This window comes from Ambystoma mexicanum, chromosome 3q (genome assembly GCF_040938575.1).
Source record: "Ambystoma mexicanum isolate Mex_15411 chromosome 3q, UKY_AmexF1_1, whole genome shotgun sequence".
Lineage (NCBI taxonomy): Eukaryota > Metazoa > Chordata > Amphibia > Caudata > Ambystomatidae > Ambystoma > Ambystoma mexicanum.
Window position 1 is genome coordinate 1265489952 of NC_090926.1, and position 27214 is coordinate 1265517165.

Below are 27214 nucleotides of genomic sequence, written 5' to 3' on the forward strand. Positions count from 1 at the left end.
GCCCTTAAGCGCGTAACCGCCAACGCGGATACAAACGCCAAACAGGACGGCGAATGACACATGTGGGGCGACAACATATCCTTAGTTATTGAACTTGTTCGTTTTTTGCATGAAATTGAATCAATGTATGTCTGAATTCTGTTCCCATTTTTGTATATGTAAAATGACGTTCACATTTTTGTGTACTCATACTTTTCTTTTTTTTTAAATGTGTGAAAACATTTTTTTAAACCAGTTAATAAAAAAAAACTGATGGCTATATGATCTTTTATTCTTCTAGAGAGAGCGATGGGTGTGGCACAGCATCATGATGCAATTACAGGCACGGCGCAACAGCACGTTTCGGATGACTATGCCAAGCGGCTTGCAGAGGGCCGCAGCTCCTGTCAGGTAAAGCTTATTGAGCTTCCGCACCACGTGTGCTTGGAAGGGCTCAACAGCTGAGTTCTGTGGTCTGTCAGTGGATCCCTTTTTAACTTTTGCCGCCGAGCCGTGCCTGTACAGACTGTTGATGTATTTCACTCCCCAACATGGCACCTTGTGTTCTCAATTATTAATGCAGAATTACATTTTTTGGGGCGGGGCGGGGCGGGAATCAGCTGATCTTTTAATGAACTATTTAGCTTTATTTTGTTTTTTTGTTATCCTTTTTGTTTTTCACTCTCATCTTTGAAGTCAGCATGTCCTCTGCTGAAGTCTGCCTACCATGGCAATGCTTTTTATTTTAACATTTTTTTCTTTTTGTTTTAGTATGTGATCTTCGGGGAACCAGAAGGAGTCAGACTCACTGACATATATATTTCAAGTGTGTTTATTCGCTTTAAAAATAAAAAGAATGCCTATATAGACTTATTGCTATGAGGGTTTCGCTTTCTATGAAACTATACCAAGGGTGCTCGTCTTAGGACCAATCAAAATATAGTCCTCTAGAGGGCGCTAGAGGGCCATCCAAGATGGCCGCATCGACCTGAGCTCCCAGCACTGCCCGTATTAATCCTGCACAATCCTCCTTCTGCCTGTACTTTCTCTGCCCGAACCCTAGACTCCTGGTCTCCCGTCTGCTCCAGCAGCTTGCCAGTGAAAACTGGGGAAAAAATCGGCCATCCTGCGCGAAGAAAACCGACGCGGCCTGAACAGGGGCATTGCCAGGCCGGCCCGTGTGCCGCGCGCCGGGGCTTTGGAGGCGGGCTCGAGGCGCGGCCCGAGAGGATCGATCGGCGAGGAGGCGGCGATCGGGCGCTCCTTTCCCCCCGGGGTCGGATCCAGGTCCGGCCCGCCGCCCGCCGGCGTAACGAGGCCCCGTGAGGACTCGCTGCGACCGGAGCCTCCCCCCTCCCCCCACCCGCCCGGCGGAGCCCGCCAGCGCCTGGAGAGACCTGGGACTCCCGACACAGCCGCGGACTTCGGCAGTGGGAAGCGGTCGGAACGTCAGGAAGATAAGGTACGGAGGGGAGGTGGGGTCGGGCCTTGTGGTGATACTGGGCGCCCTCGGAGCGGCCGGCCCCCCCCTCCCCATCGCCGAGGGGGCATCAGCGCTGATCGATCCCAGCCGCCGCTGAGGGGGACATTGGGACCCGGCGCGGGTCGAGGAAGAGAACAACCCCCAGCGCCCATCACCAGGGGGAGTGCCCATAACCAGCAGGGGGCTCTTCCCCCCCCCCAACGCGACATCTGGCACCATCTTGGGGGGATCGCACCCTCCCCCCCCCACCGCAGCGGCGAGACCCGAGGCCCCCCGGAAGTCATCAGCCGGGTGCCCTTGTCAAGCCACGGGGGCACCAGCACCAAGTGGTCAAGCGAGAACGCGGCGGAGTGTCCCCCCCCCCCCCTCGGGTCTGTGCCACTCACGAGGGAGGTCACCTACACAGCAGATCGCTACAGTGGAACACCATCCTCTCCCAGCTGGTCATCCGAGGGCTGCCCCAGTGGTTCTCAAAATTGCAGCTCTACAACGCCTACTAACTTTGCAACGCAGCAGCAATTCCCCATAATACCGGCATCTCTGAACGAGTTCTCGGAACAATCCTGCCATAAGAATATAACAATAGAACCCTGCGTCACATAACAGTCTACCAGTGGGTCCACCGCAGAAATGGGGAAGAACGATAAATCGCAGAGGAAACTAACGTTTGAAGGTGGCGCGACTCCTAAAGCCCCCTCTCAAAGCGAGGACCACGCGGCGGCCCCTGTCCCCCCGCTTCAGCTGGAACCGGAGGTTAACCCGTCTGAAATCAAAGAACTCCTTCTGGAACTGAAAGCTGGCATAGGAAATCTTAACAATAAAATGGATGGCCTCGCTTCCAAGGTGGACCTCCTACAACACCGCATAGACACACACTCAGAACGTCTGGATGAGGTAGAGCAAAGAGTGTCGAACTTAGATGACAGCACAGAGTCCCTTACGACCAAGGTCTCACTACTGGAATCCCAAATGAAAACAACTATCGCCAAATGCGAGGATTTAGAGGGTCGTTCAAGGAGGAACAACATAAGAATTATAGGCGTGAGGGAACAACGGCTACAAGGTAAAATGGAGGAGTTCGTAGAATCTCTCTGCACATCACTCTTCAGCAGAGAATCTATGTCCCCAGTCTTCATAGTGGAAAGAGCACACAGGATCCCATCCAACAGACCAGTCCCCGGAGCACCGCCAAGGCCAATCATCGCACGGCTGCTCAACTACAGAGACCGTGACACCATCCTACGACTGGCCAGGGAGAAGGGCGAACTTCTTCATGAGGGTGATAAAATCCACTTCTATCCAGACTTCTCACCCACTGTTCAAACCCAGAGGAAATCCTTCACCGCCATCAAGCAAAGACTCCGAGCCAACCAACTACCCTACTCAATGCTCTTTCCAGCACGACTCAGAGTCCAACAGGGGGAGAGGGTTCATTTCTTCCAATCTCCGGACGAGGCGGGCGTGTTCCTTGACCGGATGGGCTGCCCCGATCCGAACCCCAACAGACCAAGGCCCCAAAGAGACAGAATCCTCAGAAATCCTCCGTAAATCAGCAGGTCCTGAGCAGGCCCACGCCCACACGACAGATTGTCATAAGTACAGGCTCGATTTACTATAAGTACGACACGGGACTGGGGAACTTGGACGGCCCCTGACGCCCCTGGCACAGCTCCAGTTTAGTCTCCTAAGTTATCTCGGCAACCAATTGGTAATCATGCCGAGCTCAGTTGGAGCACAAGTTACACAGCGACATGGTTTCCACGTGTCCACAGTTCGTTCTAGTTGGTTATTGAGGGTCCTCTCGGTGGGCTTGTTGGGGGTTGCCCACCCAATAGAAAGGAAATCCACGGGCCAGTTGGGGTTAGCCCGTGGATGGTTCCCTCAGTGTTCATCCAAAAATAAACTATGCGTCTTTAGCCCACAACCACCTCCCAGCTCTCCACCTGCCAAGCAAGGACCAACGCCACCCTATCCAACAGGGGTCCTCTCCCGAGGCGACGGTGCTTGCATATCTCACCCTGAGGCCATGACATGGCCAACTGCATCCACCGTAACGCTACGACATAGAAAGTTCATCCCGTCACATTCAATGTTCTGACATGGAACATAAGAGGGGGCAATATTCCCGCTAAAACCAGGAAAATACTCCAATACCTGAGACGTCACAACGTAGACGTGGCCATGATTCAAGAGACACACCTTCTCCCAGGCAAGGACCATCAGTGGGCCAAGAGTTGGGGCTGCCACAGATACTACTCTTCTTATTCATCCTACGCCAGAGGAGTCGCTATTCTGATACATAGGAGGCTGAGCTTCCGTTTGATCCACACAACGAGAGATGCAGAGGGGAGAGCGATTCTGGTGAGTGGAGTCATAGCAGGCCAGAAGGTGACCCTTATTAACTCCTACGCTCCGAACATGGACGGCCCGGATAATTTCGGTTGGGTGCTTACCCAGCTCTCCAAGTTAGACCCAGCAACCATAATCTGGGGAGGGGATATGAACACTGTACTTGATTCATCAAGAGACAGATCGAAAGCTCAGCAACTCCCACCAACTAAAGCAGGACTCCAAATAAATGAAATCTGCAAGGCCTTCAATCTACTAGACATCTGGAGGGTCACGAATGGGGAAGCACGGGAATTCACGTTCCACTCAGCGGTACACAATACAAGTTCCCGTATTGACTACTTCTTCGTCTCAGCGAGTGGTCCATTGTCAAGCAGACGCTGCATTATATACCCAAGAACGCTCTCCGACCACTCTCCTCTCTTTCTTGAAGTTGCACACGCCACCCCTTCTCCACCACTACTACGATGGCGTTTCAAGACAGGCTCGTTGAGAGACGAGGTGTTCGCCAGCGAACTGAAGGAAGAGATTAGCGTGTTCCTAGAAGCCAACGCGAGATCAGTCACCTCAGCAAGTACACTCTGGGAATCCCTAAAATGCTACATCAGGGGAGTGTGTCACGCCAAAGAAAATGGCATCCTTAAACTCATCAGACGCGAGCTCACAACCAGCGAAGGGAAGTTAAAGGACCTGGAACGACAAGCCACGAACGGGATGGATCCCCAAACTGCGAAGGCACTGAAGGAGGAATTACTGATATTCAATCAAGCGGCAGACCGAGAGATCAAATTCCTGAACCGCAATAGCCAAGTCCGGCAGTACGGAGAAGGCCAGAAACCCGGCGCCCTCTTGGCAAACCTAATCAAAGCCGACTCCAAACTGACCCAAATAGATCACATTCGGACCAAGCAAGGCAATATAGTACATACTGACAAGGAGATAGCTGAGGAATTCAGGATCTTCTACCAAGAACTCTACAGCGCCAAATTGTGCAAGTCCTCGACCGCCCCACGGGAGTACCTCGAAGACACAGAGCTGTATTGGGTTGAACACTCCCTCCGTGAACCTTTGAACGAACTGATCACCCAAGAGGAGATTCTGGAGGCCATAAAATCCCTCCCCAGCTCCAAAGCGCCAGGCCCGGATGGTCTGACGGGCGAGTTCTACAAGTCCTTTGCGGGCACACTGGCCCCCCTCCTGGCGGCGGTATATGAAGAAGCACTAGAGAGGGGTCACCTTCCTCCCACCACTTGTGATGCCAACATTATTCTGCTGCACAAACCAGATAAACCTCCAGAGGAATGCTCATCCTACAGACCGATATCCCTCCTCAATCTCGATAATAAAATACTCGCCAAGGTGCTGGCGGGAAGATTAATGCCTTTGATGCCTACCCTCGTGCTGGCAGATCAAGCCGGCTTCATACCTGGCCGCAACACGACTTTTGGAATTAGAAGAATGTTCGGTGTCATTGCTGCATTGGACCCCTCGTTGCAGGCGGTGGCGGTTCTGCTTGACGCCGAAAAGGCCTTTGACTCGGTGGAGTGGCCGTTTCTGTTTGCAGTGCTTACTAGGATGGGCCTGGGCGCCCGTTTCATCAACCTAGTCTCACTCCTGTACTCCAGACCACGTGCAAGTATCATCGTCGGCACAACCAAGTCAGCTCCGATCGACCTGCAAAGAGGCACGAGACAGGGTTGCCCGCTCTCAGCCCTGATTTTCGCCCTGGTGATGGAACCACTAGCCTCCAGACTCAGGGAACAGCGACAACAGAGAGGTCTCATCATAGGCCCTCACAAACTCATTATCTCTCTTTATGCTGATGACGTAGCCCTATTTATCCGTGACCCAGTAGACAACCTGAATCCAGTCATGAGGGAGGTCATCAAATTTGGAGCTGCCTCGGGGCTAAAAATTAATCAGTCAAAATCCATTGTTTTCCCACTGACCCCAAACACAAAACAGTTTCCAGACGACTTCCAACTCTCATGGAAATCCTCCAGAGTCCGATACCTCGGAATACATCTATCACTAAACTGTCAGGAAGTGTTTCGAGACAATTACGAAGTGGTCGTCAAGTCGATCCAAGAGAAGATTTCTCGATGGAAGTCACTGCCTTTGACACTCTGGGGAAGGGTCTCTCTGGTGAAGATGGTGATCCTACCAAAATTACTTTACTTATTCATCAATATCCCTCTGCTGCTGCAACAGGCCTTTTTAAAAAAATTAAAGAGCATGGTCCTCGAGCTACTCTGGGCAAATAAACCAGCTAGAGTGGCGTACACTACGCTCACGCTACCGGTCACAAATGGAGGCTTGGCTCTACCCGATCTCGAAAGATACTTTTGGGCAGCTCAGGCACAGTACCTCAGCCACTGGTACACCCCCCAGGCGGTCTGACCACATGTACAGGTGGAAAGAGCCCTTGCAGCACCAAACTTTCTGACCGCAATCATCCTGAGCCACACACCAGTTCCCAGTTCCACGATGAACGTGATGCTCACGACGTACAAGGTCTGGAGGACCCTGGCCCAAAGACTAGAAGTGATAACACGGTACTCCCCACTCCTACCTGTCAAGTTTATTCCCGGAGTCCCACTCACCTCAGAGACCGTGTTCCACCACTGGGTTGACAAACTGAACATTCGAACCCTGGGGGATCTTTTCTCAGAAGAAGGCTTCCTAACTCCAGAACAAGCCAGAAACAGAGGGGGCAACACGGCTCTGGACATATTCCTTTACTTCAGGACTCGCTACACCCTCCAGGCCTTGCTGCCAGACTTCCCTCGTCAGCCACCAACCTGGCAATTGTTACATAATGTCATTCAAGCTCAAGGCGAGGGTAGGCTGGTATCACAGATTTACAAAGCACTCACCCCTGCCACAACCCCGGCCATCACTAGGGCCAAAGCTAGATGGGAAGAAGCACTGCATATGAGCATATCAGATGAGGACTGGAACTACTGCCTGAAACAGACTAAAAAAGTGGCGCTTAACTCACGCCTAAAACTCATCCATTTCAACTTCCTTCATCAGACCTACCATACACCGGCAAAATCCAACATACACCACCCTGATGCAGAAGCGAAATGCCTCAGGTGCGGGACAATTTCAGCAGGTTTTGTTCACCTGGCGTGGGAATGCCCCGAGGTGGCCCCCTTCTGGAAAAGGGTACTAGAGACGACTGCAGCAATTGTGGGTGAACCAATTCAGCCAAGTGCCACAGCATCCCTATTGGGCATGACCAGGCTGCTTTCACCCCCGATAAGGAAACTAGCTGGGATCCTGCTGACTTTGGCTCGGAGGAGGGTTGCCGTTGCCTGGGGCCGAGGCCCCCCTCCGGCATTCACCACTTGGCGCAAGGACTTGCTTTATTACCAAGACGTTGAATCGGATTTCATTAAACTCCTTCCCCTGCACGCCCGTCCTCCAGACGTATGGGGACCACTGACACTGTTCCTGTTGGGTGAGGCAGCAGGGCACCCCTCAGACTCCTCCGACTCGGAGAATGCCCCCAGATGAGGACTAACAATTGCGGGGACAATACCAGCGGAATGGGAGCGGGAAATGACACATAATCGGCTAGCGCAGAATCACTATCTAAGTGACATGGTTTTGGAGGGGCAGGGGAGGGTTACCGGGAGGGTCTGGGGTCGTGGCGCAAGGTTTAAAGTCCACCCTAATGTGGGTGTGAATTTGTGTTGTGGCATAAATACCAATAAATAAAGTTTTAAAAAAAAAATATATAGTCCTCTAACTGGACCTACCACTTTAACAAAATAGAACTCCAAACGTTAGTCGGAGCCCGCGTGTTCTGTGCTCCAACTACTTTACTTCAAAACCCATTTGGGATCTCAGGCCCCAGCTTTATCCTGTGTGGTATTTCCAAAACTGGGTTATAATTTCTCAAAGGAAATTTCCCCAAGTCCCTCTCAATCCACTCAATGAGAAGTTGATCTTTTAATAAACCAAATGTCCCAACTTTTCTTCTTGGAGATATGCTTTCCTTTATCAGTCTCCACAAATGTATCTTTCTTTTCTCTTGCTTCTACAAAAATGGAGCTCCATCACTGTCCCTTTATTTTGTTCCTGCTTTAACTGATTGGACCCTTCATGACTCAGTCCTTCTGACTTTGACTTTGTCTTTCTTAGTCCCAGGGGCCAATCTCTAGTGCACAGGATTTCAGGGTTCCCGTAACCCTACTGGATAGTCTTTCTCTGACGGTCTGCTGATTGACCCGTAGGTAGCTTCTGCCCACTGGCTTCTCTGTTCACTTTTGTTGTTTCTGCGATTTGCCTCACTCTAGCCTGGGCAACTCCATTAACTTTGTTTCTTTCGGGTATGCTCCATTAGGGTGGCGTCTTGCGACCAGGCCGCTATTTGCTCCCTCCAGCGTCTGAGAGAGTGGCAATTGGCTGCGGGGCCCCAGTCAGCTTTTCTGTTCTCGCCTTCGTCTTCTCCAGAAACTGAGTATTCGTTCCATCATTGTTCCCCATTCTTGGCGTTTGCTGGCTTCCAGCCCAACACAACTGCTGTATTGTTCACACCACCAGGTAAATCAAGGTTTCTACCGCTTTCGACTTGTTACTTTGGGGCTTATCTGCACCAGCCGCCGTCCCTCCAGGAGGCATGCCATCCCTCCAGAAGGCATGCCGTCTCCTTTCAGCTGTTAAGCTATTCAGCATTACCTTCATCCAGCAATGTTGCAACTTCCAACTTGGGGACCCCACATCAGTCTTCTCCAGTCCCATATAGGCAGATAGGGTATTTGTGACAGGGAGTTCCTCTGGTGTCCTTGTCCCCCCAAGGGGAGTCACTCCTTGTGAGGTCCCGCTTTCACAAATCCCTAGCCAGGGTTTTGCTAAGCAGGCTCGCCTCCCTAGCCTCAAAGGGTGAGGCTCCCCCCTGGGAAGAACCCACGGATTCCCTCAATTCGTCACAGGTCCCATGGTTGACCAGAGCTTGTCTTGGGGAGTAAGGTGCTGTAATTTAGGTTTGGCTTCACCAGTTGTGATATCTTAAACAAATATTAGTAACTCAATGGCTCGTCTAAGTCCTGTTCTCTGAGCCCAGGCCTGTACCCTCTTTTGTGGTTGGTTCTGGTTTAGACCAGTCCCTATCCCCACACAAGCAATTCCACACACTGTGTGGGTGGACCTGAACGTTTAGCAACTTTTTGGATAACCTGATTGGCTGGCCCCCAAAACCTTTGTTTAGGTGCCCTTGGTGTGTGTGATTAGAGGGCTGGCTTAGGACAGCTGTGAGTGTATGAATATGTCTAGGGGAGACCCTAATTCAGTCACAGTTCCCTTGAACTCTGCTGGTACACTTACCTGTTGGAGCATTTTGAGATTATGTTTGTCCATGCTGGCTGTGCTTGTCTCATTACCTTTGCTCTGGTTTGGAGTTTTAGCTGCTGGATGTCGGTTCAGGCCTGTCTTCGTTGGCTGGACTGGGACTTCTGTGCTGGCACCGTCTCTGGACCATTGTACTGCTACCATCGCTTTCCCATTTTTACTGCCTTGATGCATGTTAGGGAGAATTATCTCTTTAGGCTGAATTTCCTAACCTAGTGAGTCCCCCAGCAGCTTTGCTGGATTTCTGGAGTTTGTTTTTTCCTCCTGCCAAGAGTGAGACTCTTTTTCTCCCACTCTTGGACATGATTTATGGTGTTCCTTGGACTGGTAATGTTTTATGGGCTATGGGGTCCTTTACTCCATAGGGTCTCATGTGTTTTTATTATGTGTGTTACACAGCACCCTCCATGCAGTAAGACAGGGGTGTCATAGTGACACCCCACCATGGACTCCATACCTTGGGACTGACTACTGTCTCCCAGGGCATGTAAAGTCACCATTGGCTTTACTAGTGCCAAATTATTAACAGAAACCAGTACAAACCATCATATTGTGGACGTACTGGTCGGGGCAATTCGATTGCCCCAGGGTCTGTTAGTCGAGGGGCACGTCTCCGTCCCCCCTGATCGAGTTTTGGCTGGTGGCAGTGGAAACTACTTGTTATAGTCGAATGCCAATATTTTCCTATGGGATTTTCCCATTGTTCGAGGCTACCAACTTTAATTATTTAATTCTCATAGCCTCGAACATACCGCCGGTTTATTTAATTAATATTAATTCGCTGGTTGGTATTTTTTGCCAGGACTCGATTCTAAAATGGCGTTTGTGTTCTCTTCTGTGACTCCAACCCAAGTCGAGCCCTTCGTTCCACTTTTTGGCGGGCTTCTCCACAGAAGCCTCCAAAAGTGGTGCCACTCTGTCTGGGTACTACAGGGGGTGTGGGAGGGGGTTTAGGCACCCTGGACTGAGTTACCTTGGTAACTCAAGTCGCACTCTTGTGTGATCGGCCGGCTCACCACTTAGCATGTTTGATTGACAGCTAGGCTGAGTGAATGGGGGTATGCTGCATAAAAGCAGGGCTTTGGGGACTAGAACTTCAGAAGTTGCCACAGGACCTGAGAATCCGACGAGGGAGAAGCTGAGCCGACCTACCACGACAACACCACCGGTGGAGCCCTTCGGAACCGACTCACCACTTCCCAACGACAGAGAAGGTCTCCCGGCTGGAGAGGCTTCTTCCCCTGACTGGTGGGCACAACCAGTTTTACCTTCTTTCTTCGCACCCCAGACCGGTTTGTGGTCGAACTGCCCGTGCCAAGCACCCGGCGGCCGGATAGCCACTCACCACTGAACCGCGAATCAACGGACCGCTCCTTGTACCTGAGAAACTCTGCGGCTGGTTTCTTCCCTGGCAGTGCAACGAACTCCTGTCTTCCTCCACGACGAGACCCTCTCTTCCCCTGGACGAAGCACCGACTTGCATCCACTGCCAGGAACAACTGCCCCCGCTGGAGTGTTCTCACCACTTTAAGGTACCGTGTCCACCAGGCCTCCCTTTCTAAAGATTGCTACAAGGTAATAATAACCCCTTAACCTTCTGGACTGGGCTGCCCGCCTTGGCCCTCTAACTGGTCCCTTTCTTTGGTCCAACTCCTGTTTGAACCATTACAAGACTTCTGTGCACTGCAACCGTGTGACCTTGGACACATTTCGTTTCGATCCTCTTAAAGCGGATCCGGCCTACTGACTCTGAATTCACGGTTTTACTTTGCCGTCCTCTCTTGTTATGTTCTTGTAAAAGTGTTGGGATCTGTTTCAATTTGTTCTCTGCTTTTCTCTCCCTTTTTAAAACGAACTATTAGAGTGCCATCTACGTTAAGCGCTCACCGCTGTCTGAAATTAAGTGGGGCTTTACTTAAGACTTGTCTAATATTCTTTTAAGGGAGTGTATATCTTTTAGTGACCGTGTTTTTGAATTGCTTACTGTTAGTGCCTGTGTGTTTATCTAGATGTGGTTTTAAATAAATAATTATATCTCTTTTACACCAAGCCCTGGTCAGTGTTTACTTGTTCTATTGTGCTCTCTTGACCTATTGTGAATACTCTGTATACTGCCTAACTCTTCTTGAGGGAAGTCTGACTGCTCAGCCACAGCTACCAAGTGAATCTGTGTGGTACAGACTGCTACAAAGTGGGTTTACTGCCAAACACCTGTAGTCTTAAATCTTTTGCAGTGGTCCCAGAGGGGACTGCACAGGTTTCTGCCTGACAATGCAGGAAGCTGCCGTCTCCCAGAAGGGTATTGGGACATCAATAGTCTGCCTCTCACATTCATTTGGGCAGTCTTAAACCACCTCCCCTTCTGCCTTTGTCATTGGACCGTTTTATTGCTGGTTGGTTGCCCCTAAGTTAATTTAGCCCCCGGAAACCTGCTTGCTTGGGCTCTTGGGTCTTCCTGGAGCCACTCTTGCTGGTGGGTCCCCCTCCAAGGAGGGCAGATTGTTTTGGGTTGAAGATCAAGTGACTGGGTGACTGGGTACTGTAATCTGCCCTGCAAAAGAAGACTTTCTACTCGCTGGTTCGTTTCACCATTGATGATTTGACTTTTTGGGAACCACAACTGTGTACTTATCACTGGGTCCTGTGTTGGTGATTAGAGTGTCTCTAGCCCCCCCCTCATTCAATTACATTTGTCATAGAATTCCATTGGCCCAAATCCTGCTGCACTTCTCGTCTTCGCGGGTCTCGAACCTGCTGTTAGGAAAGATGTATTTTCTTGCCACTTTCCCTCCTTGGTTTCCTATGGAAGCCCATTCTCATTGTTCTGTTCGATCCTGTTCTGACTCTTTGAAGGGAAGTAAAGCTCACCGCTTGCTCATGGTTATGGGGAAAATTCTTCACCATCAGCTCTGGGGAAATGTTTCCCTTTTTAATTCTTGTACTTTTTAACTTTGCGCACAGCACCTTACAGTGCAATGCAATGGGTTTTTGTACACGTAAGCTTTTTGATTACTTTTAGGTTTGCCTAAAGACAAGCTGGTGGCAGTAGTTAAATCTGTATGTTTTTGTATTATTATTGGTGTGCACATTTGTGTAGGCAGCTTATGGCTATTAAATGTGGCTAGTGCCCTAAAATGGCAGTGCCACATGAATGTCGCTTGTTCTTTTGCCATAATGCAGTGTGTCCCTCTTCCTGCCTTCTCAAGTCAGGAAAGTCCTTATAAGGCCATGCACTTGCACAGAAGTGTGTGTGTCTGTATTAGCCATTTCTTCAGATCATCGTTGGAGCCATGAATCCCTCAAAGAATAGCAGCTTGGTGAGGATTTGACGACTCCTTGTGAAGTGGCCCAGCATCCCTTCCAGTAGCCAATTCAGTGAAGCGCTGTTCCTCTGATGACCCCGAGTGATGCTTTAATCCTTGGACTAGTGGGACCAACTAGTATCAACGCCATCTTGAGGATCCTGTCCTTCTGAGCTTTCGGAATGTCCCTGGACTGCCCAACTCCCTCTGGGCTACCTTTCCCGAAGTGTTGCCTTTCTGCATTTGTTAGGGGAGTTTTCCTGAAGTCCTACAGGTAGTAAGACTTTAGTAAGCTATCCCAGTCGTTTGTAAATCCCCAACTCTTAGTATCAGTCTGTATTAACTCAGGACCTTGGTAGAGTGGCAGAGCAGTCAGGCTTATTTTAAGAGGAAGATGTGAGCTGTAGATAAGTACACTGAACCTTAGTTAGACATGCACACCAAAGGAATTCTTACTTATAATGTATATACAATTATATATTTATTATAAATACATCAGAATAACTTTAAATACTTTAGATGTTTACACTAGAACACTTTGGAGTACTTGAGAATACGCTTCAAAGGACACTTTCACTTTCGTGTTTGTTCGCGGTTATAGCAACTTTAGAAAGGATTAAAGACCATTGGTTACTACGTGCACCTGCAGTGGCTAACAGTTTATACGGAAATACATTCACTCTGCAAACACATATAGTAAAGCTACTTTAAGGGAGGAAAATGGTTAGTTAGTGTAACATTAGCTTGGTTCACTGTTTTAGAGAGGGTTTCTTCGCACAGCAAGTCTTTTAAGTCCAAAAACACAACCCTAGCTACAGGTAGTTCAGAGAGGGCTCAAAGTCTTGGCAAGTAGCAGAATGCGAAGAGTTCCAGAGGATTTCCTCCAGTCTTTCCCCACAGTATCTTAGGTTTGAAGAAAATGTTCGTGCTGGATGCTCCGCGATGTTGCAGCTCTGGACCCGACCTCCGGATTCCTTGGTCTGATTACTGAAGGCAGGACAATGGGCGGGATCTCTCAGCAACAGTCTTGATGGAGGATCTGAGGCACGACTTTCAGTGACATCTTGGTTCACTGTGCGGTTTCGGGACCTTTTCTGCAGTACCAACAAAGGACACGGATCGTCCGGTCAATCTTCTTCGATTCCTGCAGTCCCGCACTCCGAGGGGGTTCTGGGCAAGTTGGATCAGATCTCTGGATGGTCCTTTCAGGTTCAGCAAAGATTTGGATGGATTTGGCCTTTCCACAATGATTCACTCAAAATAGGTAGCAGGTCTCCTGGTATTGGGGTTCTACAGCTCTGGAAATTCCTAGGACCTCGGGAGATGGCTCAATTCGAAGTTTGTCTAGGGACTGGATGGTCCCACCAGCCAAAGGAAAGGAGTCCCCTTCAGAGCTCCTCTGGCGCATAGAAAACAAGGTCAGGACAGCAGTGGTTGCTTCACGGTGTTGCAAAGGGTCTGCAGGCTTCTCTGGTCGTCTTCTTTTTCGGTTACTTCTGTTTCCTGTGGTCTATTTTCACTGCGGAAGCCTCACCTTTTTATACAGTTCCAGCACACACTCCTCTGCAATCTCTCTCCGCATTTTACAGAAAGGGGCATGGCTGTCCAATCGGAACAGCCAGACTGCCTGTGGGAGCTGGTCCTATTCAGACACTCTGGCAGACAAATGACAGGGGGGCGGAAGACTCCTCCCCCACTTCCTGCCTGATCAGACACTCTGGAGCCTAGGTAGGGATACCCAAGGACAAACGCACACACTGACCTCCCCCTCACAGAATGGTAGAAGAAGGGCTAATAAAGGACAGCCACACGAGTAATGGCGTCGCCAAGTTGGTACTTGGGTGCCCCTATTGTGCACTACTGGTTATGGACATAGCCTGCGGTATAGAAATGACACAATAGTTGGTAGAATGTGTCCACTGCCACTAGCCATAACTAGGAGATTGTCCATGTTAGTAAAAAGTCACAGGAGCAGAGGGAAGGGAGATACTAGGTAGCGCCTTGGCACTCTACTGAAGGAGGTGTGTACCAATCTCTCAGACTATAGACTTTTTGGAGAGATATACTTGAGGATATAGAAAAAGAATCTTGGAGGACCCTAAGGTTCCCTAGCGACGGTGCGCATAAGGAGCTGTGTGCTGCAGTAGTAAAAACACAGATGTCTTTAAAGGCTATGGAGCAGACAGACTCCATAGTACAGACAGGAAGTATACACAGAATAGAGTTCTAAAAGACAGAACCCACATGAATGAATGAGTGGAAAAAGGCTCCACTCATTCAGGATTGAAAGAAAAAGGACCAGAAGACCAGCAAAAATGCTGGGGGTCTCACTAGGGGGGTCTCGCTAGGAGAGGGTTGAAGCATAAACATGATAAATCTCCCTAACCGTGTTCAAATCTGGAACTTCGGTGGTTGCCAGCTTGTACTGCTAGTAGCCTTCTCTGACTTTCAGCTTTCCAGCATTAGGGGAATCTGTCCTGCAGTTGCTGTGATCGCGACTGGAAGGACACCGGTCATTCCCTGTGTGCAGAGGCAGTTGCTTGTACTAGCCTTCCCCCAACCTGTGCAAAGTCCTGAAGAGAATTGCATCAGTGGCTCTTGGATTCTTTTCATCGATGGAGGTTGCATCTTCCAGCTGCACCTGATCCTTGACCCCGCAACTCCTGGGCAACTCTGACCAGAACCAATGGCAGAAGATCGAGAGCCCAGAAGATCTGGGGAAAATCTGAGTCAGGGGGCGGGCGGGCGGTCAGTAAATGCAGTGCATCCCCCGTCCCCCCCACCCTCCGGTCCTCCAAAGGATAACGTTGGGAACAAGTCCCTTTGTCTCCTTATTCTATTCCACGCACCTTAAGGATCGTCCAACTTGGGTCAAGTATCCTGCCCCTGGGTTAGCCTTGGGTCTGGAAGAGAGAAACTCTGGTCAAATTGTTGTAGAATTTGTAAACAATCATCAACACAAGCCTATTACAACTTGCCTACAGAGACTTCCTTTTGGTGAGAAACATTGTGGCTTCTGAGACTTTTGGGCATAAAGCACAAAAGGTTGGACTCCTTAAAATAGGTTATTGCCTGGAGATCTGGTTCCATCATGGACTGTATCTATATTTTAACCTATGGTGACTGTTCATACTTGCATCATGGAGTGTTGTTTGATAATACTACCCGTTAGCTTAATTTTCCAGTCTGTACAGAAGGCCTTTAATAAATAACTGCAATTTTATACTTGACTGTCTAAATTTAATTACTTTGTAGACTCATTGAGGGTCCCTGAACCCACTCACGTTCACGTGACCTGTGAAATATTGAGACTTGTATTACAGTCCTGATCTCTTGTTTACCCTCTTCTCAGGTGCTGATCAATAATGCATTATCCAGTTTAATCGGCAGCAAGGAAAACTTTGTGTTTTGCGATTACCTGAACATCAGTGTGTGTCCTCTGACCGAGAACTCGACAACGGTAATGGCACCTATAACATTCACTGGCTCCAACCTGCCACAGTCACTAGTGCTTCGGTGTTAGGCTCTCCACCAAGCCTTGCGGCACCCACTCTGACGTTCAGCCTACCACTACTTTATCAATCACTGGCCTTGAACCCACAGTCAGTGCTTCCCTCTCTACCCTGTGCTCTCCCCATTTCACCTCTCACATCCCCTGTATCTACTCGTATTGTGCCATTGTGCAATTTCTGTCCAGTTGTAGCTCTTTCTACAACATTGTGTCACTTCCTCCCTGCACCTACTGGTGACCCTGGATCACTTTGTGCAAAGTGACATATCAACGGTCTTAACACCAGACAGTCCAGCAGGTTTGATGTACACCTTCTCTGATATGATGCTGTTGGTTTAGAGACTCCAAGATGCTGGTAGCATTTTCACCCTTCTTCTGTCTCCCCTTCACTACCCCTCAATCCCTTTAGCAATCCCCCTCCCCCAGCACTCCTTGCTTGCCTCATATCCTTGCTTTCATGTGATAATTTCTCTCCATATGCGACTTTCGTATGTGGTGAATGTCAAGTGCACACAAGACCAGTCCTTTGTTTTGATTTTCAAATGTTATATTGCAATAAACCCAACTTATTGGGTCCAGTAAGTGCTGGTAGGTATCTCTAGTCATGGTATTTGGGAGGGGTCTGGGGGGGTAAGGGGACTAAACATGGCTTCACAGCAGCAATAGTGTTCTCTGGGTGTTTGCTTTTTCCTACCTGGGACTGTCTCCAGGAAGTGAGTGCAAGTGCCAGACTTGTGCAAAAGAAAAGGCCTTTCGCACATCTAGAGGCTAAGCTCCAACGCAGAGTCTAGTCCTGTAGAAACCAGTCTTTGCATTTGGGTTGTAGGTTTTCATAATTCCTACACCCAGTTCAGGAGATTTTCTTTTCCATGGACTCTTTAGGGTGTGCCTTTAGCTTGGCTCTCCTTCTGATCCTCTTGGGTGGTGATACTAAATGCTGCTCTGGGCCAGGGCTTCCCTCATGCACTGGACTGGGCACAAGGGAGATGTCCAATGTTTCCAATTGCCTGCCCCTGGTCTGTGGTTCTCCCCAGAAGGGAGCCTGGTACCGTGGTGACCTCCAGCAAGGTGGAAAGATCCACCTCCCCCAGGGTACTTCCAGGCTCTCCAGAAAGGGTTGATACTAATATCAGTCAATGGCCCGCATCCCTGATGTATGGTCTTAGTCCCTGGGATAGCCCACTCATGAGGGCCTAACGCACAAAGGGTTTCCTAGCCCTTTGATATGCACTGACTCATTGCTCCATGTAGGTGCGTGTCTGTCCCGCCACAACCATGCAGGGGCTATGGAGGTGTCCTGGTCCTCCCCTCCTCTGGTTTAAGGGGACGACAATCTGACCCCTATAGACAGTTGGTCTCTCTCTCTCTCTTCCCATGGCAGCTGACTTCCTCTGTCCACCTCCTGCGCAGCAACTACCTTTTCAGATGGCAAACCTCTTTCAACCAAATCTCCTTTTTAATAAACTCCTACTAGATGGAAAACCTCCTCCAATTACCTCAATTCCCTATAGCTTCTTGCTCGACGGTCTCCTCCAAACACCTTCCAACTTCTGCTTGGACATTCCACATCTGGAGACTGACTGAGCCTACTTCTATAGTCTGGTCCCCCCAAAGCCAATTCTTGAACTCGTGGAGGGAGGTCTGGGAATTCCCTGTTTACCTCTTTCTTGCCCTGCATTCTCTAGCTTGGGCTGGCCGCTGGGTGCTATGATGACCGAACTGTCTGCATACAGAATCGGGCCAGGGAAATCGTCACATGAGCTATTCCCAGGTGGCAAAGGGCCTGTCTCGAAAATGGGGAATGCTGCACATGGGTGTATGGGAGATGCTAATGCTGGAGAACCAGTTTGTGCTAGTAACTCTCTTTCTCTGCTTTTCAGTTTATTGTGTACCTGTACAACCCCCTGGGACGGACAGTGACATGGAATGTGCGCTTGCCTGTCAGTGGAGCTGCATATCAGGTCACAGACCCCGCTGGCCACTCCGTAACAAATCAGGTATGTTGCCGACTAGGGTAATCCTATGTAGCATTGGGAGGGTTTCTTCAGCCCCATGTTCAGGGTGTCTGTCCTACCCTGAACTAGGCAGACGAGTGTCCCTCATGGCCGCCTGACTTATTGGTTTAAGTGGTGTACTATTCAAGGCCAATTTCAATGGAGGGGAGTGTTGAGATTGATTTCTAAAATCATCCCTTTTGGGAAGATTTTAGGACAGCACCGTAGTTATGGTGAACGGGGAGACTCAGAGTTTAGCCAGAACCCAATCAAAGTAGTGTGGAGAGCAGTCCAGGTTTGGTCCCAGGAGAGTAGTCTAGGGCCTCAGTGAGTCCACACACACTAATTCAGCTTAGACAGTCCATGTATAAAAATACAACTATTTATTAGGCCTTTTAAGAACACACAAAGAAATGAAATTTGTGTGAACAGAGGATAGCACAGGGGCAACGCACTGGTCTTGGAAGCAAGACTGCGCAAAGCAACAGAGGTTTAAATACCAGATCCGCGCTTAGAAAACGAACTCGGGTATGGTATTAGGTGCATTGTAAAAAGAAATTAAATACATTTAGCACATAGTATATCACTCAAAAACATAATTTTAAAATTATAATATAGTCGAAAGGCTTTTTTAATCAAATAAATACAATATACATTGCAATACAGTTTGGTGCTCTAAATATCACATAATCCATGGCCCAAGTTAACAGATTCATTAGGGAAGTCTCTATGAACAAAATAAGAATATTCATGTCAACAACCAAATGTCATTTGTAATCATTATTTCTGTGGCTTGTGGATCTGCTTGGAATGGAATGCTTTGTGTTGGCCGACATTTAGTGGTAGGTGCAGAGTATTGGATGACTTGTTTTTTAAGTCCAAAAAGGACGTCGACTGGGCGTGTTTGTAATACTCCCTAGTGCGGCGTGTACTGTACCCATGGTCTTTCGAATCGATGTCCCTCAGATTGCTTTATTTCTGCCATCATGGTCGGTCGCTCTATGAAATGAATCCTGGAAAATACTTAAGTTCTGTCCATCCTGCAGTAGGCAGTATCCGTGTAAAGAAACACCGTGTGTGCAACCACTGCCTTCCAGGAGGTCACACCAAAAAGCGCTGTCTGCCTGTTAATTGTTTCTAACCAAAACTTTAAAAGACACTTAATAAACGTTGGGTGGCCTAAGCAATGCAGGCCAAAGCAGATAACCCAACATGCACGGAAAAGTCTGATGAAGCAGAAGAGTCTGATGAAGAGCAAGGCAGCTATGGTGCATGAAGTGAAGCTGAAGACATTATGGTTCTCCCGAATCCCACGTGCCAGACCCTGCCTCCGAGAAGCAGGCCAGCGGTCCTGTGATGGTGACCATACTCGGTGACAAAGGCACACATGAACAATCCCACACTAACCCAATCCTTAGACGTTAATCGGCTAAAAAGTCGAAGCATGGGTTTCAGATAAAAGCATTACCACTGATTTTAGCTCTAAGCATCTTTCGTCCTCTTGGCCCTCGTCTTCACGTTTGCCACAAGACAAAGACCCTAAACAGACATCTATCGACTACTGTGCATAAAGATACAGGTTATATGCGTACCGAACGACAAGCATTGAAACATAAATCTTTAATGCACTCTGACGGTACATCGAAAGACACACCACAAACAAGTTTCTAAACAAGTTTTCATGTCATTCGAAGGTACGCCGAAACAAACACAATATAAATCTGCTTTGTCTCATATATCGGAGGTTTTACATTCACGTCACACTTTTCAGGCTGAAGATGGTTCCATAGCTTTCAATTTCCAAAATGCCCCAGTACAGGTTATTGGACTAAAGAAAGGTTTGAGAGGACTATGGATAACATGTCATTTTTTGTAAACTTTCTGGAAAAAGAACCAGTTCTAAAAGAACAATTACATTAAAACAAAAATATTTGATGTATTAGAGAGAACCTCCTGCTAAATCCCAAAGTTTGCAATCTCCTGTCCAACCCATAACAGTCATTTCAATACCTGATGATGAATAAGATCAACACCAAGGTGCAGGTGATGACGTTTACACTGATAATGATCAGGATACCCAGGATCATGATGATCCTGACGTGTGTTGCCATCCCCCGAGGATCTAGACCAGCCTCTTACAGATTTCCCAATACATGACCAGATTCAGTACAATGATCTCCTTATTAAAGCAGCTGATCATCTTAAAATCCAGTCTTAAAAGACACATTTTGTCGATTACATCTTCTGGGGTGGGGGGGGGAGTGTGATGGCCAGTTTATTCCCTTACTTCAGTCAGTTGCTAAACATATTCAGCCTTCTTTGTCGACTCCCTCCCTAACCAGGGCAGTCAATCCCCCATGTCTAGAAAACCTTTTAAACCTGTGCCTACTGATCCCCTTTACATTAGGGAACATCTTAAACCAGATTCCCTAGTAGTCAGAGTCTCAAGGTAAAGGGCAGGCACTCATTAGATTCAGCTGAGGCATCACCCAAAAAAGAGAGCAAAACATTTTATGTTCTAGGCAAGAAAGTGCCAAGATCAGCAGCTTATCGGGTACGCATCGCTAGCAGTACAGCTTATTAGCCAGCAACGACCGTTCTCTTTGGGACAGTGTCCATGACCAACTTGATGCTGTTCCAGAAATGCTACTTTTACAAATTCGCAAAACTGTGTCTGAAGGCAAACAAGTTGCCAACAGCATTATGAAAAATAATTTAGATGCAGTAGACACAGCTGGTCGAAACAAAGCCGAGGGTACTTTTACTCTATTCTTGGTTATGGCAGTCAGGTTTCAAACTAGAAATACTGCTAAATATGCCCAATGTCTTATTTGGTAAGGCCGTGGGTGATGCTCTTAAAAATGCTAAAGGGGAGACCCCCGGGGGGGCGGTCCCTGATGCCCATGTGAGATCTCTGCTCCACTAGAGCCCGTCTTGTTGAAGCATTCGGGTTCCCCCAACCCCTGGCAGAATCAGTGGCAACCAACATTTTGCACACCCCCTTGAGGTCCTGGACAGGGCTGGAGGCCAGGGCGCTATAAAACCCGGGCGGTGCGCATGGCGATCTGTTGCACAGCTCGAAGCAGGCCTGTAGTGCATGGGCCTGACGGGCGCCCAGAGAGGATGTCCTGCGGTGCCCCCGAGGCGAGAGGGAACCAGAAGCGAGGTGCGCAGGACCGGAGCCAGCGACCCGTGGAGTCAGCCTGTCATGTGGTGACCAGACCATGGAAGAGGTGGCAGAGCCGGCGTGAAGCGGGACGAGGTACCCGGAGAGATAGGAGGAGCTGCACAGTGGTTCCACAACGTTGATCCGGCTGCCCCGCAGTGAAGAAGACAGCCACACGGGAAGCCCTCCGGACTGCATGCAGCAGGTGAGATGGAGGGTGGAGGAGACGCCATGAGACACTTGCCCGAGCCCGGAGCCTTGTTTCAACTTTGGCCCTGTGCAGGACACAAGTGAAGCTGTGCTGTGGTGGCCTGCCCTCCCCCACCTGATAATACGGCCATATTACGGCAGGCAGAGGCCTGGGAGCACACGGGGAGCAGCGGAGGGACAGTTTATTTGGACCCGGGCCCGTGGAGGTGAAAGACTTGCCCCAACGCCCACCAAATGGACATTACAAAGAACAAGGGGGACACTGTTAGGTGCACGAGTACGCCCCCCGGCTCACATTAACAGCCGGGGACCAAGGGAGACCACCTCGGAGTCACCAAGGGCTGAAAGCTAACTCAAGAAAGACCCAGTGTTAGCCAGTGGACACACCGACCATTGGGCACTGTTAGGCAGAATTACATGCAGTACCTTTTGGGAACACTACACACAATTAAGACTACATGTGTAAGCACAATCTTACCTTTTGGTATAAGTCTGTACCACACAGTTTGTTGGTAGCAAGACAGAGCAGCCAGCCAGGCTCATCTCAAGAGGGATGTGAGCAGTACCAGTTATTACACAACAGACTTTCAAATACAGTGATTCAAGCAAACACTTAGGGTTTCTTGGTAAAACAATATTAATTTATTTACACACTTAGTTAGAAAACATTACACTAGAATAAGCAGCTCAATGTCACACAATAATATACTCCAATACTAAAGCCATTAATATCTGAACAAGTTAGGCTGCACCAAAGTGAGAGCAAAATGGCACTTCAGTATTTCAACAATGGGAGTAAAAAGACAAGGTTTATATGAATTACCACAATTACTTTCTGTAGATAGGCAAAGAGTTCAGTTCACTGTGAGAGGCAGTTCAATTCAAAAGGCCTGGGCCAAAGTCAATAGTTCACTGTCTTGGATAGGACAGCACAGTTCTGACGGTTAAGTCTTTGCCAAAGTTTTTAGAAGTAGTTTGCAGATAAAAGAGTTTGATGTAGGTTTAGGAGCGAACACGACTCCAAAGTTGGGAAAATTGTACAAAGTTTCACTGCGGCAAAGAGGGTTTCTCTACCGCGTTGCACAGTACCTTGTTCAATGAAGAAAAAGCAGCAGCAAAGGTTAGTGAGCCTGGCAGTCTGGCAGATCTCGCTGTTCCTGGGCCTCAGTCGTGGGGACAAGAGGGAGAACGTCGGGAGGTTCCTGCACTGCTCGGGTTCGAGTCCAGTACTCCGCAAATCTTCGGTTTAAGCTGCGAGTGCCTTAAAGACCATCTAGTTTCCTTCCCTACTGGCTATCCGGTTTTCAACAGCACTCTGATGAAAATTCGACCCGTTTCGGGACGGTGTCCAGACAGCTTCGGAGAGGTTGTTCCCACCAGTTCGAGGGAAGTCGTTCTTGCAGGGGCTTCTCTGTCGAGGGAGTTTCAGGCGATTCGGACCTGCAGCAGGGCATCACCGGGCAAACCAACGGTCCAGGAGTTGCAGTAGTCGTCTTCCTTCAGCTCAGCTTCAGTTCTTTTGTTACAGTGGTTGACTCTGCCTTCCAAGTCCCAGAGACCTGCTTTTAAACAGTCAGCTACCATTCATTCGCAGCTTAGCTGCCACTCACACAGCAGGGAGGCTGTCCTGCAGGACAGCCAGCCATCCATTCACGCCAGTGTGCATTCAGGTCTCCTAGGAGACTACGCACAGGGAGTTTGGGCACCTCCCTCACTTCCTGTCCACCCCAGACACTCAGACGCCAGGGGAGGGCTTCAAACCTGAAGCCCGCCAAAGGCACACGAACAAAGGGACCAAACCTGGTTTGGCGCCTAGAGACAAACACAAGAAGGCCCTTTCCAAAAAGAAATGGTGAAAAAAGCTGTTTTTACAAAGGGGGCTCAGATGCCATCTTGAAAAATATGGCTTCCATTGATTTTAGCTACCAGAGCGTTTAAACGGTTCCTGGTCAGGAAAATCTTGGTAATACCACTGCCACCAGCCATTCTGAGAGGAAAGGGTAGCTTTTGAGGGCTACATGAGTTTTCTGGACATAGGGAATGCTAGGCAATCCTTCCAGCACTCTGCTGTAAGGCAGTGTGTGCTGGGTCTAGCAAATTTAAAAAGATGAGTAAAGTCAATTTAACTTTACAGTCTCTGGGAGACAGTCAGTCCCAGGGAAGGTAGTTGGGTCTTGGGGAGTCTGAAAGACATCCCTGTGCCTCTGCACTGAAGATGCTGTGTGACACATAACAAAAGATGATGCCTATGGAGTTATCTAAAACACTATATTCAAAGAAAACAAGAGAGAACGAACAGATTCAAAAAGTTCAAAGCCCTAAAGTTTAGCAAAAGAGCTGGAGGGCTCTAAGGTAGAGGGAATTGGCACTTTGGTGAGAATTCTCCCTAACAGGCACACCGCCTGGGACTACACTGGAGAGGAACCAAGGATTTCCAAAGCATAGCAGCGGGGTGCAGGCAGGAGTACAGGCCCAGCTGCATTTCGGGAGAGACTGGGTGGCAGACGTGAGAGGGAGCCACTCAGCCTAAGAAGAAATGGCAGCGGGGGGTGCACACCAGCACCAGCCTTGACCAGAGACAACCTCAACGACATACTTAAAGAAATTAAGGCGATATGGACAGACCATCAAGCCTCGATATGCGACCTGAAGGGTTGTGTGGATAAACTAGAGGACAAGATGGAGGGAATGGAAAAAAAACATCTACAGGTGGACCTCCTGGATTTGAAGTATGAGGCTTGCTTAACCGACCTGGAAATGCGGGAGGAGGAAACCGTCCTAAAGCTGGACGGCCTGGAAAATAGAGTGCCAGAATAATCTATGCATCCTGGGGGTCAGAGAAGAAAAGGGAGAGTCTCTGTTGGAGGTTGGGAGGAAAGTACAAGGCCTGATTAATCAACTTTTCACCTGGTGGGGGGGAGGAAGTACAACTGGAGAGGGCGCACAGAGGAGGTGGCAGAGGAGCAAAGGGCCCAAGGTCAATAGTGTTCCACTTGCTGAGATATATGGAGGTCATAGAGAAAGCCGAGAGACTGGGCAGCTTCCAATATGAAGGGGACACGATCAGGTGTTCCAAGACTTGTCGGGACTCACCCTAACTCGTCGCAGAGACTGCTGCCCCATCATACAATGGTTGACAGAAAGGGGCATATGCTACTGTTGGGCCTTCCCGTTTGCACTATCATTCGAGAAAGGGGAAGCGGACTACCGAGTGACCTGCGGGAAGGAGGCGCACCAAATCCTCCAAGTTATGATATGGCATTTATAACACGCCTATACACAAGTCTTTCAATGTGTGACGGGGCAAGGGAGGGGGAACAGAGGGAGGACAGAGACGACGATTTTACTAGGCCAGGTGACATTGAGATCGTGTAAGTGCAGGGTAAGGGGAAAAGTGCAGGGGAAAGGGAAGGGAAGGGAGCAGTGCAGTACATGGGAACGACAGTAAAATAAATAGAATAGATAAAGCAATAAGTAAAAGTATGACCAGCTGGTGGCAAGTGCAAGGGTAAGTGCAGACATCAGGTGTCAAGTGCTGGTAGGGGGCTGATAAAGAAAAACAGTCCCCAACTGCAGGGGATGCCAGGGAGGCAGTGCATGGGTGCAAATGGCAGGGGAGGGGTCAGGGCCCGAGATCGGAGGGTAGACAGGTGACCAGTGCAGTTTCAGCCCGGAGTTCAGCAGGGGAGAGGAGGAAAGAAAGCAGAAGCAAAGAGGAAGGTCTTGAGGTGCTTCTGGAACCGGAGATGGTTCTCCTCACGTTTCGGGGAGGCAGGGAGGCTGTTCCAGAGGAAGGCCCCAGCCGAAGAGAGATCTACCACCAACTCGTTGCTTGAGGGAGCTGGAGGCGGATGAACGAAGAGCTTGAGAAGGAAGATATTTAGGAAGAGAGAGTTACAGGTATTGAGGCCCCTGGCACCAGAAGGCCTTGTGGACAATGCAGAGGGTTTTGAACTTAATTCTCGCAGCCACTAGGAGCCAGTGCATAGATTTCAGTCCTGAAGAGATACGATCCCTGGGCTTGAGGCCAAGGACAAGTCTTGCAGTCGTATTCTGGATGAGTTGTAGAGCACGGAGAGTAGAAGCAGGCAGATTTAGAAAGAGGCTGTTGCAGTAGTCCAGCCTAGAGAGAGCCAGAGCTCTGGAGACAGTGAGCTTCTGGGGGAAGGAGAGGAAAGGAAGAATACCTCTGAGGTGGTGCAGCTGGTAGTGTGACTTCTTAGAGATGTCAGAGATGGGAGGAGAGAATTTATTTTAAAATTTGTTTATTGGCATTTTGTTATATTTGCAAACACTGCACCTCTTTCTGGTGCCAACTTCAGTATCAATAAACAAGTTTGCATACTTATACAGCAACATGTCAAACAATAATTTCAAACAACAGTGAACAGTAACTGTCTCCGGTGTCAATCCAAGTCCAGTTTCACTGGTGACCGATAGGGCGGATGCTCTTGTCGTGGGAAGGGGAGGGGGTCAGGGGGTCATTGTGTCTCACAATGGACCTATTGAAGCTGGCGTCTTTTTTCTGCCGTGGTCGGGTGTGCTTCCTGCGGGTTATTCAAGGAGGTTTATCATCAGGGGAGTGGAACAGTTTTGTCATGGTATCTTTCCATGCAACCAGCGCCATACTCGAGTCTTCAGTAGACCTGGTTACGCTTTCTTCCCAAGCCTTTGTTTCGGCGTTCGCCCATTTCTCAAGTTCTTTGCGCCACACTGTGAAAATCGGACCTGTGGGTTTTTTCCATGACATAGCCATAGTCCTTTTTGCCATTATGCATGCCAAATCCATCAGTTTGACTGAATGTTTGAGTTTAGCTAACCTAGGCTAGGTGCCCAGGAGACACTCATGTGGGGTCCATTTGTACCTAGTGTGACCCGCCTCCTCGCACATTTGTTTTATTTTGGACCAGAAAGTCTGGGTCTTGGAGCACTTCCATAGCATGTGGATTAAGTACACGTTATCAGCTCCGCACCAAGTGCAGTTTGGCGGCACATTGTTGTTGAATTTGGCCAATCTACTCGGGGTCAGATAGGTGCGGTATAACACGTTGATCTGGATCAGTCGAAATCAGTGATTTCTAGAGACCTCTCCAGAGAATGACAGTGCCCTGTCCCATTCGCTATCTGTTAGTTCCCGCCCTATATCAGTTTCCCATGTGGTCCGTAGTTCCACGCTTCGGGGGTTAGGTGTATCGCTTAGATGGCCATATATTTGGGAAACCACTCTTCCATCCTCTCCCAAACTATAAAGCAGCGTTATAAAGGGGTTCATGTTTGGTTCCTCTGGCCTTTTTTCCCAATTCGTTCGGGCAAACAGTCTAATCTTCCGATACCATAGGTATTGACTGGAGGGAATATCAAACTCTGCCTGTAACTCGGAGAACTCCCGAAAGGTCCCCCCTTCATACAGGTCTCCCCACGTGTAGACTCCTTTTCCCTCCCAGAGCCTGACACTATTTAGTTCGGTATCAGTCTTATTCAACCCCGAGAGCAGTGGCATTTCCGGGGAATATGTTTGCTTTAGTTTCATAATCACTGAGGTCCTGTACCATATTTTCCTACCCAGGGTCACCAGGAAGGGTGGGTTGCTTATCAGGGTCTGAGGGCCCCATATCAATTCCTTTAAGCGTAATGGGGAGATCATGGACTGCAACAGAGGGGTCTCTGAAGTGACCTCGTCTGCTAACCATTTTGATTCAAAGCCCAACTGGGCGGCCAGGTTATATTTCTCTAGATTAGGCAGTTGGATCCCACCCGATTTGTATGGTAAGACCAATGTGGACAGGGCCACCCGGTGCCTGCACCTCCCCCATAGGAAATCCCGGATTATTCTATCCAGCAAGCGGAAAAAAGGTTTAGTAA

General features: G+C 49.0%; 1 protein-coding gene across 3 annotated transcripts in view; it reads left to right on the top strand.

The window, feature by feature from the left end:
- LOC138447860 (lysosomal alpha-mannosidase-like) overlaps nt 1-27214 on the top strand; it is a 493239-nt gene that overhangs the window by 115361 nt on the left and 350664 nt on the right. For all 3 annotated transcript variants that reach the window (XM_069604300.1, XM_069604302.1, XM_069604301.1), the window contains 3 exons: nt 281-390; nt 15824-15931; nt 17863-17979. In XM_069604300.1, the coding sequence (XP_069460401.1) occupies nt 281-390; nt 15824-15931; nt 17863-17979 (335 nt within the window). The remainder of the gene's footprint in view (nt 1-280; nt 391-15823; nt 15932-17862; nt 17980-27214) is intronic.